Source organism: Rosa chinensis, chromosome 1, assembly GCF_002994745.2.
Source record: "Rosa chinensis cultivar Old Blush chromosome 1, RchiOBHm-V2, whole genome shotgun sequence".
Lineage (NCBI taxonomy): Eukaryota > Viridiplantae > Streptophyta > Magnoliopsida > Rosales > Rosaceae > Rosa > Rosa chinensis.
Window position 1 is genome coordinate 50,044,782 of NC_037088.1, and position 12,237 is coordinate 50,057,018.

The 12,237-nt window shown below is 37.0% G+C and overlaps 3 protein-coding genes across 3 annotated transcripts; 2 read left to right on the forward strand and 1 right to left on the reverse strand.

Moving 5' to 3' along the window:
- Positions 1 to 1,475: 1,475 nt before the first annotated feature.
- Positions 1,476 to 5,052, forward strand: LOC112182230 (proline iminopeptidase). Its single transcript, XM_024320674.2, has 10 exons — positions 1,476 to 1,834; positions 2,323 to 2,459; positions 2,544 to 2,717; positions 3,047 to 3,283; positions 3,389 to 3,489; positions 3,576 to 3,648; positions 3,735 to 3,803; positions 3,927 to 4,034; positions 4,374 to 4,499; positions 4,664 to 5,052. The coding sequence occupies exons 1-10, from the start codon at positions 1,513 to 1,515 to the stop codon at positions 4,856 to 4,858; spliced, it is 1,542 nt and encodes a 513-aa protein (XP_024176442.1). The 5' UTR covers positions 1,476 to 1,512; the 3' UTR covers positions 4,859 to 5,052.
- Positions 5,053 to 5,231: 179 nt separating this feature from the next.
- On the reverse strand, positions 5,232 to 5,870 carry LOC112168983 (mitogen-activated protein kinase kinase kinase 20-like; the record flags this gene model as incomplete). Its single annotated transcript, XM_024305922.2, has 1 exon — positions 5,232 to 5,870. A coding segment is annotated over one exon (639 nt), but the record flags the coding sequence as incomplete, so codon positions are not given.
- A 2,955-nt stretch (positions 5,871 to 8,825) lies between these two features.
- On the forward strand, positions 8,826 to 10,294 carry LOC112182626 (probable WRKY transcription factor 24). Its single transcript, XM_024321134.2, has 2 exons — positions 8,826 to 9,354; positions 10,018 to 10,294. Exons 1-2 carry the CDS (start codon positions 8,852 to 8,854, stop codon positions 10,193 to 10,195), a joined length of 681 nt encoding a protein of 226 aa, XP_024176902.1. The 5' UTR covers positions 8,826 to 8,851; the 3' UTR covers positions 10,196 to 10,294.
- The last annotated feature ends 1,943 nt before the right edge of the window (positions 10,295 to 12,237 follow it).

Here is a 12,237-nt window from a genome sequence, read left to right on the forward strand (position 1 = left end):
GAAAGAAAAGAAAGAAGATGCTGAAAGAAACAGAAGAAGCAGAGATAAAGATGAGGATGCCTGATCTGTTTGCAATTTGGACCTCCAATTTTTTTCAATTATTAATAGATTTTGTCAAATCATATGAAAAGACAAATAAGGACAAAGTGAGAAAAATGAAAAAAAAAATATATATATTCTTCTTACCTCCCCAAATATAACATTCAATTTAATTATTTTTTTCTTTTTCCGGAATTTCCTTATATTGCCATATAGTTTTATAATTTACCTAAAACAATTAAATAAAAATAATAATTTCTATACATGGCCCATCATTTAATACAAAAGTAAATTCAAAACAATCTGATTTAGAATTTTCTTAAACTAAATTAATTGAATATTATGATATAGTTATTACTCAATCTTCCAACCCAAAACCCTTGAAATCATTCTTTCAGCAAATTCAAAGTGATTCTAGCAACATATCAAGATCAATAACCAACCCTCTGATTAATTTTGGTGGAGGAGAGACATACTCATAAGAAAGCAATATCATGTGATTTTAACTCATTCTTCTTCTAGTGGTTGAAGATAGAGATAACAAGTAAGAGTAACAGATTATTGTATCTCATGTTCAAGGGTGTTTTGGTAAAAATAAGGAGGTTTACTTAGCTTTTTAAGTATTATAAAAAGTAAATTAGAGGTGTACTAAGTATAAGAGGTCCAAATAGCAAATTTGGAGATCCAACTACAACCACCCAAAAATTAATTCTTCAAGCCAAAAGAAAAGAAAAGAATAGACTATATTAAAATAACAAATAATTTTGACATATTGGTTGGAGTATGATTAGCATAAAAATGATGGTTGCCATGTCACATGTCAAATTTGAATTTGACACAAGCCAAAAGAAATATCCATTGGAGATGCTCTAAGGAACCTAATAATAGCTAAGGTTACAGTTTTCTGAATTCCTACTTCTCTAAATAAATGCCAATCAGGGTTATCAGGCATTCAAGCCAATATTAATATTAACAAAACCAAACTCTCCAATCCAAATGCACCTATATCTCATTGTTTTTTTTTTTCCTCTTTCTAAAAAAAAAAATATCTGGTATTGTAAGATTAGTTGAGTAGCTTAGCATGGATGAAACTTTATGTCTAGCTTCTAGCGTTTGAGTCTCAATTCTCACTAATTTGTGGCCAACAAGTTTAAAGAATATTTGAGTTCGTGTGCCTACGACGAATGATTAATTTGGCTCGGCTCGAATACTCTCGTAGACTCTAGTTTGGTTCCTGATACTAACTCACTAAAATAACAACCTGAACATCAATGTAATTAATAATTAATAATTTGGTACATGTGTTGCTATTAAAGTAATTGATGACTCCCTAAAATAATTGACATGACACCACAATTGTTAAGAATTTCATGTTTGCCTTTTCTTTTGTATAGCACAATTATAAGATGAGCGGCCCGCAATTATAAAGCCACGTGTTTACGTAACAGAAAAACCCGCAACTCGCTCCTCAAAATGTTGGCAACTCACGCGCAACCCGCTTTGATAAACTCGCTCCTCCTCCGCATTCCCTCTCTCTTTCTTCGCACACTTCAAGCTATTCACGTAACCAATCTTCGCTGCTTCAACCATCCACGCACCTCGGCGCGTAGATTCACGTCCATGTCCCTACCTACCGCCACCTCCGGCGACTCGCCGAAAGACCACGTCGCCGGGGACTGGTTTTCCGTACCGGAGCTCCGACTTCGCGACCACCGCTTCTCTGTACCTCTTGACTACTCCGCCGATCCTAAGGCTTCGTCTAAGATTTCAATCTTCGCTCGCGAAGTTGTTTCAGGTAAATTTAACTTCAATCGGATCATCAGTGAAAATTAATCAGTGTAATTGTGCTGTTTGATTGGTTTTGCAAGTGAACTGTGCGGTGCATTGAGCTTAATGGATGATATTAGCGTTTGAATTTCCATTGTTCTCTGCATCTATGTGGTTTAAAAATGTAGGGAAGGTAAAGAATCAGACTTCGAATTAGAAGAGTTATTGTAATCCAGGCGAGTTACTGAGAACATGGAATTAGCTTTTCTCAGTAACTAAAGTCAGTAAATTTTGGAGGAAAAAGTACAACTGTGAAGTAAATTTCTGCTGATGTATGTATGTAAAGTGTATCTTATAGTTATGACTAGTGAGCTATTTCTGTCTCAACGAGGAGGAAGTAGTAATGTAATGGCAAGCAAACTGTTTACCTATATATTGTGTTGCTCATATTCTTTGTCTGTATAGTCATATTGGTGGCTTTATAACTCCCCTAATGAACTGCAATTTGTGTTGTAGTTGGCAAAGAAGAGCAACCACTACCATACCTATTATTTCTACAAGGTGGACCTGGATTTGAAAGCCCGCGACCAACTGAAGCCAATGGTTGGGTGCGCAAAGCCTGTGAAGAATATCGTGTCATATTGCTGGATCAGGTATGGCTGTTTAGGCATAACTTAAAGTAACTGGCTTTCTTGAGGGGATGTGCAATGCCTTAATAGGCTTTTATCTTATTGCAGCGAGGAACAGGTTTATCTACTCCTTTGACACCTTCATCAATGTTGCAACTGAAGTCTGATGTGAAGTTGGCTGATTACTTACAACATTTTCGAGCCAATAATATAGTAAATGATGCTGAGTTTATTCGAGTACGTTTAGTTCCTGATGCAGGACGTTGGACAATTTTGGGTCAGGTATAATTACTATTTCCTTTTGGTAATTTATGTGTGCTTGTAATCTGTCAACTACTGTGTAATGGTCCTTCCCCTTTGCAGTTACTTGTTATATGCACAAATACCTACTTTATCTGTATATCATTGGAGAACATTCTTAAGATAGGATAATTCCTTCATGCTTTCAATATTATTCTCCTTGTACATATTCGAAGCCGTTGCTCTCATGTTATGCTTTTTTGCTTCAAGAGAGTGCTTATGTGTTAAGTCATTCCATATAGTTTGCTTGTAGTGGGCTGTAGCCTTCGGTACTTAACTAGGATTACAGTTAGTTCCTTTTCCTTTTGCAGAGTTATGGTGGTTTTTGTGGGGTAACCTATTTGAGTTTTGCACCGCAAGGACTAAAACAAGTCCTATTAACTGGAGGTATCCCTCCAATAGGAAATGGATGCACTGCAGATATCGTGTACAGAGCATGCTTTGAACAGATTATACGTCAGAATGAGAAGTACTACAAAAGGTATCCTCAAGATACTGAGATTGTTCGTGAAGTTGTTAACTTTTTGTCAGAATCGGAGGGAGGCGGGGTGAGGATCCAGAACACATGATCTTGGTGCTGTTCATGATGCTGAGAGTTAACAAATAAAACTAATATTTTAAATCAACAATCACCCACCTTTCTATTTTTGCAGGTGCCTCTTCCATCTGGGGGCATCCTAACCCCAAAGGGATTGCAAACACTTGGTCTTTCTGGCTTAGGATCCAGTACTGGTTTTGAGCGCTTACACTACATGTAAGGCTTTTTGGTCAAGAACCTAGATTTGTATATGCTATAGTGATTTCATTGTATAATTCAGTTATTTCTTTACTTCAACCCAGGTTTGAGAGGGTCTGGGATCCTGTACTAGTTCCAGGATCACCGAAGCAAATCAGTTATTACTTCTTGGATGCTGTAAGAAAATCTCTGCTTTTCATTCATTTTGAATCCAAGATTTCAAATATTTGTGGCATCAGACTCGAACCATTTCACCTATGCAGTTTGAGAAATGGTCATCTTTTAATACAAATCCACTTTATGCTCTAATGCACGAGTCCATATACTGTCAGGTAATTGCTTTATTGTCTTCCAATTACAGTACTTAATGTTCTTAATATGCCTTAAACTTTATTATCTTCCTTGGCCCTTAAAAACAAAAAAATTAAATTTGTATAGTTCTTCATATTTTGAAGGGTGCTCCATCACGGTGGTCTGCTCACAGAGTAAGGGCTGAAGATGAGGGCAAATTTGATGCAGTCCAGGCTGCAAAAGAAGGCCGTCCTGTATATTTCACAGGGGAGGTAGTCATAGGCTCGAATATTCTCTTTTCAAAATGACAGCAAGCGATAGTTTACATCCAGTTATATGAGTTTATCAAATGGATCTCTGCTGATCATAAATATCGTTATGATTCTAGTTGTTCATGAAAGTAAATATACTTGCATGATGGCATAAATAGATACTTGGACCAATCTATGTGGTCGATGATGAATATTGTGTAAGACGGTTGACCTATAGCTGTCTGGCAAATAGGACAAGTGTCTCATTGCAGATGATCTAGAGCCTAGCTTCCTGCATGTTGTTGCTTCTTGCTATTGAATACGATCTTCTAAACACAATTTGCACTTTTACTACTGCAGATGATCTTCCCATGGATGTTTGATGAGATTCATGCTCTAAGACAATTCAAAGGTGCTGCTAATGTGTTGGCTGAGAAGGAGGATTGGCCTCCATTATACGACATAACTGCACTAAATAATAACAAGGTGTGCTACCTATATACAAAGCTAATCTTCTTGAATGACAACTGGCAATAACATTTGCAGATGGAGATCTAAACTCTCTTGCTTTCCCTTTTTAACCGGCAACAATGTGAATAATCAACAATTTCTTCCGTTAGTGAGTAAATTCTGTTTGTCAACATTGTCAGGTGCCTGTTGCAGCTGCTGTTTATTATGAAGATATGTATGTTAACTTCAAGCTGGTGATGGAGACAGCTTCACAGATAGCAGGGATTCGGTTGTGGATAACTAACGAATATATGCATTCTGGTCTACGAGATTCAGGGACCCAAGTTTTTGATCATTTGATGGGAATGCTAGATGGAAAGAGGCCTTTGTTCTGATTTCCATTGCAGTTGGTGCATTAGTTCGTTGTTCTGGATTTGATTTTACATTCATTTTCTTTGTACTTTAGTTTCGCGGGTTTGTGACTGGGCAGTCTGTTTCTTACAGTTCGAGTTGAGGCTTGTATATTGCGTTAAAAACTTTGTTCTAAAGTGTTGTATCAAATAAAGCTGCCCTTCATTATAGGTGCAAAGTATGAGGTTGTTTGAAACTTACAACCTACAGTCTACAGATAAGAAGAAACAGAAGTGAACATAAGAAATAGATTTCTTCAAACGATTAAGTGCAAACTTTTATATATACAACTTTCTTTGAATCCCACAGAAAGCCGGATTACAACTCATGCCTTAGAACTTACAAATGGAATTTCAATTACCCTAACATAACTTCTAAACTAGGACTAGATCGGTACCTAACAACATTTGCCACAAAGGGATGAGATAGAAGCTCTTCAGCTGTCCACCTTTCCGGAGTTTCCTTGGCTAGGCAAAACCCTGGAAACTCCCTAGCAAGACTCGAGATCGTATCAGGAATTTTAGGCTCCATTCCATCAACAATGTAGAGAGTATCGCTCTCATGATCGTAGAAATGATTCCCGGGGCGCTCTCCAGGAAGCATTTCAAGAACAATACACCCCACAGCCCAAATATCACTGGCTTGTTCTTGCTCATTGTACAAGACAGTCTCCGGAGACAAGAACATGGGAGTGCCTCTCCACCTTTCTTGAACCTCCTCCTTCTTGGCCAACCCCAAGTCACCCACTTTGGCTACCAAGGTATAGGCACTATCATCTTCATTTTCCACAAGCAAGATCTTATCTGGTTTCAAATCACAGTGAACATACCCACTCTTGTGTAGGTGTCGAACCCCTTCAAGAATGTCGCCGGTGTACCGCCTCACATCGGATTCTGGCAACCCATGACCGATAATCTTTATCAGCCTCGCAAGGCTTCCCCATGCAACTTCCAAGGCCAAGTTATAGACCTCGATCTTCCCCGTCGTCACTCCATGTCACCTCTTCACCATAGTGCTCAATGATGAAGGGGCAAGAACCACCCTTGTTATTCAACTCCCTAAACACCTCGAGCTCGTATCGAATGGAATCTGAATCCTTGATCTTTGCCGATTTCATGGCCATGGCCACGGGCATGTGGTCGATCTTGATATAGGGTCTCTTGGAAAATGCAACGAACACGGAGCCGAAGCCTCCTTCTCCGATCTTGTTTCCTCTAATCCACTTGTAACCTCAACCAAAACTCACTTCCGCCTTCCTCTTCATATCGCTGCTCTCTTTTCTTTCGCTCTGCTTTTCTTGCAAAGAAGATTACTACTCCTTTTTCTCTATCTCTGCTCTGTTTGCAGCAAAGGGCGGATGACTCATTTATGGATTGTAGGACTAAGATTCTATATAATAGCTAGGAATAGGAAAGTCGGTGGTGTTTGGAAGTCCTTATTCCTATAGGAAATGGATATAGGAGAAATGAGGAAACTTTGTTATCAAGTAAATAAGTAATAAGTTGGAAAGCCGTTGGATGTGCGTGGATGCCAAGCTACTAGTCTCCCAATCAGAAAGGAAAAATAGAAATTGACAAAATATATGAATGAAAACGTGTATTATTCTGTTACTAGGACATGTTGATCCTAGCATAGTCTAATACTCTAACCCTAGCTAGTAGCTACTAATCATATCAATGCACCCTAGTTACTGCTGATGACTGATGACCAATCAAATAAAATTACAAAATCTTCATTGGTTTATATTTGTAAAACAGTTGATAACAATGAAAAATAAAATGAGTTGGGAATGGAAAAATATATCAAAAAGAAAATAATATTTGAAATGATGCGCCAAGATCAGAGCATAGATCTCTCTAATCGTGCCTAATGTATCAATGCTCATACAATTATAGTACCAAGTGATGTGATGCACTAACAAATTGCCCTAATAATTCTTGTCAATCTAAGAAAATGGCAATGACCGTTTTCAAAAAGAAAATGGCAATGACATGCATAATAATCACGTGGTTTCAAATTAATCTGAACAATTATTTAGGACGAACAATCAAACTCGTATTCTATTATGGGTTTCTAAGGTTTTATCGAGTTAAAGTATTAACTTTCCGGTGAAATGATTGACTTCCAAGTTAAAAGGTTGACTATTAAATTTTCACCACAAGATCTAAATTATGAGTTCCTGAGAATTTTACATTATGTACCGCTAGGGTGAAATTTATGATCAAAAAGAAGAGATGAGCACGACAACTCACAAACATCACAATAGAGTGATACTAGACCTACTAAGTACGATTCATCACAAATGAAAAAAAAAGTGAAAAAAAAAGATAATTGAGTTGGACATCTAAAAACGACAAAAGACTATTGAGGTTTGCATGGTTTTACACACTGGGAGCTACCATAGGGGCACCTGTGGAATGCAATGACATGTCAAAACATGTTAAACTTTGTTGACACTATTTTTTTATTGAATCTTGTACCATAAGCTCATCAACATAAGTAGAAATTTAAAACTGTATCAATAGATGGATCACGGAAACCTCGAACAATTTTTTTTTTTTGAATATGAATCTTATTGTTTTTTAACTTTGAGAATTATAAAAAAAAAAAAAAGTAAAAAATCGTCATGATTTTGAGTTTCATAAGTTTGACTGTTTGAGAGGTGCTTAAAAATCATTATTTAATGGTGCAAAAATTTTAGTGAGAATAAATACATGTAATTTTGGTAAAAAAAATCGTGTGCTATAGTCCACAATTTTTTGTAGAAATCATTGTCTTGGAGAACTTTTTATTTTTTATTCTTGAGAAAGTTAGAGGATCTAGTTTTCACATGGTTGGGGCATGAAGTTTTAGTTAGTTTATAGTTTTAAACTTTTTTTTCACCTTAATAATAAATAAACAAATTAGTTTGTAATATTGTAAATTACTAACTGGAGCCTCAGTAACAAGTTAAAAAAATTAGAGCCTTAGGTACCATATATGGAGCATCAATAAATCTGGTGCACCGTAGAATTTTCGGTGATTAACAGCAAAAATTGATTTTTGTTTTGTATTTTGTTTCTGTTTGCTTGTTTGTGAGGATAATCTTGAACATGAAGCTAATATACAAGACATGCTACGTACTGTACTCTTCGGTATGCTATACTCCACATTTTTCATTATTAATTAAATTTGATTTTTCACTAAATCTAACTATGGAAAAAGTATATTACATTTACCATTAAAATTATATTTCATTGACAAGAATGGTATTGAAAACAGTTGAAAACGGTTGTGCTAAAATGAAGTGATCGACTTACAAATCTAAGACGTTTCCCTCCCTGGGCGGGTCTCATTAGGTCGGTAAACAATCTAATCAAACTAAAGTTTGTAACCAGTAATTTGGAACATGTGTTATAATTAAACTAAATTCCCAACATATAAAATTACATAAACACCTGTCCCAATCTATATATATATATATATATATATATATATATAGAGAGAGAGAGAGAGAGAGAGAGAGAGAGAGAGATTAATTGTAGTTTTGGGGGTTGGAAGGTGTGGCTAATGATCTTGAAAACTTGAATATGAAGCTGATGTTTGTTTCTATGTATGATCGATTTTAGCAATGCTAGATCCCTATCTTGTATTCTTGTAGTGCCCTAGGGTAAAGGCCAAAGCCAACTACATCTCAACTACTTCTGTTCAACTGCCCTTTCAGTTCAGAAAAGGAAAATAGAAGACGTGCCTTACCATACATATCGTTATCATCTATGCATGCAAATGCATGCTGTCTGTCTCTCTATCTCTCTCTGTGCTCTCTCTCTCTCTCTCTCTCTCTCTGAAAGTGGGTAAGTCCAACTTCTTCTCACCTTCCACCACCTTAATCTACTTGTTAATTGAAAGCTTTATATATAATCCATTATCCAACATTCTCACTTCTCGATATGCTCTTCTCTCATCATTCTCACTACATTTAAGCATACCTTCCAATTATGGAAGGAGGTCAAGAACATATGAATCCACCTCCAACCTCATCATCAACACTGCCGCTATCATTACCGTTAATCTTGCCGCCGCAAAACCCTTCCTACCAGCTCTTCACACCCTCAGGATTGAACCCTCCTCCTCTTCCTCTTCTACAGCCTCATGATCATCAATCCCTTAACCCTCTAGACATTGACTGGATCAGCCTTCTCTCTGGTCAAGCAGGTCATCACGGGCTAGTCAGTCATGATCAGATTAGTAACTATAGGGCTGTGACGGGTATGGTGGATCTCAGTACAGCCACTGGCTCCGCTGGTGAGAATACTATTGAAGGTGATGATGATCCGGAACAAAAGGGTTGTAAGAAGAGGAAAGTTGGTGGTTATAAGATGAGGAAAGCGACTCGGCCTAGGTTTGCATTTCAGACTCGGAGCACTGATGATATTCTTGATGATGGCTACCGTTGGAGAAAATATGGACAGAAAGCCGTCAAGAACAGCTTATATCCCAGGTAATTAATTCTTTAATTAAGTTTATCTATCAAATACTTATGGCTATAGACCTATAGTTTTCTCTTGAAAAGAAATAAAAGAGAAACAAAAGTACATGAAAATATCATCTAGCTAGACTCTAGACTTTGAATAGTTGAATTAGGTAAAGGTAACTAAGCTAGCTAAATTTTAGTAGGTAAAACTGTTAGAGACAGGAAAGATATTGCATACTAATATATATTGTTGCTCAACTCTTTTACATTCTGAAAGAAATGGAATCCAGTTAGATACTTTACTTATTGTTCACAAAACAAAAAAGTTAGAAACATTACTTTAATGAAATATGATCGTTTTCTTCTAGCAAAACATAATTGATCTTCTACTTGTTCAAACAAGCAAGTTGAATACATAATATGTACGTATAGGGAATCTGAAATCCGAAATGGTTAAATATTTACAAGACGAAACAACCATTAAATTAGTCCTAGTAAATCTTATGAAACAGTATATCCAAAAACTCACATCAACTCATAGGGTATATATTGTGACAATTTGGATCCAAATGTTTAAAACTTTAGTAAGTTGTGTGATCGATCTTCGTTTTTTGTTGCGTTGAGCATAAAACATATATCATATATAGTCGATCTGATTATTTCTTTGACATCGAACACGGTCATATGTAGGAGTTACTATCGCTGCACGCATCACACATGTAATGTGAAAAAGCAGATTCAGAGGCTATCAAAAGACACAAGCATCGTGGTGACAACATATGAAGGAACTCACAATCATCCCTGTGAGAAACTGATGGAAACCCTAACTCCTCTCTTGAGGCAAATGCAATTCCTCTCTAGGTTCTAGTTAAATGTGTATATAGCTCCCTAAGGTTTGCTATATGAACATAATACGTACTGTGATTAACTGATTATGACTTTCTCTTGAACTGTTATAACACGTTGTAACCCCCTCACCAACCAAGATCAAATTTCCAACCTCCTTTCATCTCATTTGTGGCACCAACAAAAGTATACGGCTCTTTACTTTTAAGATATTCAAATGTATAATAGTTCTAAAACTCTCTAATTAAATCACGTCTCTTTTATTTGATGTTGCACGAAAACAGAAAAGAAGATCCCTATGAATTTGTAATTTATAGTGTTCTCTAACCCAAATCCAAAACGCAAGTTTAGCTATACATGCATGTTAAAATAATAATTACTATACCAAATTATGAGTGTTCGTAACGATGGCATGCATAAACATTCTTCTCATCTTCTCTAATGATTCTATTCAGACTTCCAAATTTGCTACATGGACCTCCACTAATTTTTGTACAAATTTAATTCCTCATTTACCTCTATCGAAAACTAAATAACAAAAAAAAATATAGAAAAACCACAACCAATTCTGTCTCCATCTTCTTCTCCCTCACATGTCTATTGTTATATATTAATAATTAAGGCCCAATTGTTAGAATTTAATTATTGATTAGTAATTTGATATATATATATATATATATATATATATATATATGTGACTGATAACTCTTCCCCTGCGTTTCCACTGTTCTTGAAAGTTTCAACCCTAAGAACCAAGCTTCTTATTGAGGTTTGTGATCTAGTCCAAGTTTTTCTCTTTATCTCTGCCACCATTCAAATTCAAGGAATTCTCTTCGTTTAGACAATTAATCATTATTCCATTACTTGAGTTATGGAAAAAAAAACATACTCCCGTTGAACTTCATACCCAAAGCATGAATTAAATATCTAAACTTGGATTCTTGGAATATAGTACTATATGTCCTTCCTCCAAACGATTAAACAGTAGGCTATAAAGATGTAGCTAAGGCAGCAGATGTAATCGCAGGATATAGCCAGAACCTAGAGAAGTGGTGTGGAGGTCGACAAGAATAAAATATAAAAAAAAGGGATAAAACTGGAAGATTATGGGAGAAATATTGAAGAAAATGTCCAAATAGTAAATGAAGAGGTCTAATTAGAAGTCTAGAACCACCCTCTCTATATATATTATAAAAAATAAAATAAATTGTTTTTACTCCCACAAAAATAGCCATATTCATCACACAAGTATGAATTATTTTGAAAATAGTTTTTCTAAACGGGAAGATGCTCTCTCTTTCTCTCTCAAGTGCAACCCTAAGGTCGTCACCATCGTTGATTGGCGGCGGCACTACAAACTCCCTGACTCTCGACAGAGATATTTCTTGGCTACGATGTGGCCCTGTACTTTGGGTATGGAAGGATGGCTGCGCTGCTCTTTCTACTCATCTCCTTGACGGCAACGGCGATTTGATTCCACGGTGCTCTTCAAGTTTTTCGATCGGGTTCGTCTCCTTGGGGGATCGAAGCCTCAGATGACGGTCATCTGGGCCGTGATGGTACGTGGCTCCTCGCCTTCACTCTTGTCAGTGACAAGCGGATCAAAGGCAACCAGTGACTGGGTTTGCTCAAGGCCGGCTTTGATGAGCGATAATGGTTTTGCAGGTTTGGGTCTCTAGTGTTTCCCTACCTGCAAAGGTAGTGGCGGCGACAGTTTGTGGTGGTGGCTTACCCATGATCACACCGGCGGCACCATTGTGGGGGAGACTTTTTTCTCTCCTAGGGTTTGCTCCCGTGGGCTTGGTTAGGCATGGTATTGGGGTAATCAGTCCTTCTGGGCCTTGGAATGGAACAAGATCAGTTTGGGCTGTATGGATTACATGGGCTTCCTTTTGGGTTAAGGTGGATTGGAAGCTCTCTGTTTGGGAGGTCCTGATGAATGAAGAGGGAGTACGTGGATGGCGACCAGTCATCCTCTACTCCACATGTTGCTTGATTTTTGATCTTGGTCGCAAAAACCAGTAGCTCTGAGGGTTATTTTACTTCACTGCTTCGGAGTTTCTA

Excerpts from the sequence above, each read along its gene's own strand:
- LOC112182230 (XM_024320674.2), top strand. The coding sequence starts at position 1,513 with ATGTTGGCAACTCACGCGCAACCCGCTTTGATAAACTCGCTCCTCCTC. Across the intron at positions 2,718-3,046 it reads GTTGGACAATTTTGGGTCAG|AGTTATGGTGGTTTTTGTGG; the intron begins GTATAATTACTA and ends TTCCTTTTGCAG. Across the intron at positions 3,804-3,926 it reads ACGAGTCCATATACTGTCAG|GGTGCTCCATCACGGTGGTC; the intron begins GTAATTGCTTTA and ends CATATTTTGAAG.
- LOC112182626 (XM_024321134.2), top strand. The coding sequence starts at position 8,852 with ATGGAAGGAGGTCAAGAACATATGAATCCACCTCCAACCTCATCATCA. Across the intron at positions 9,355-10,017 it reads AAGAACAGCTTATATCCCAG|GAGTTACTATCGCTGCACGC; the intron begins GTAATTAATTCT and ends GGTCATATGTAG.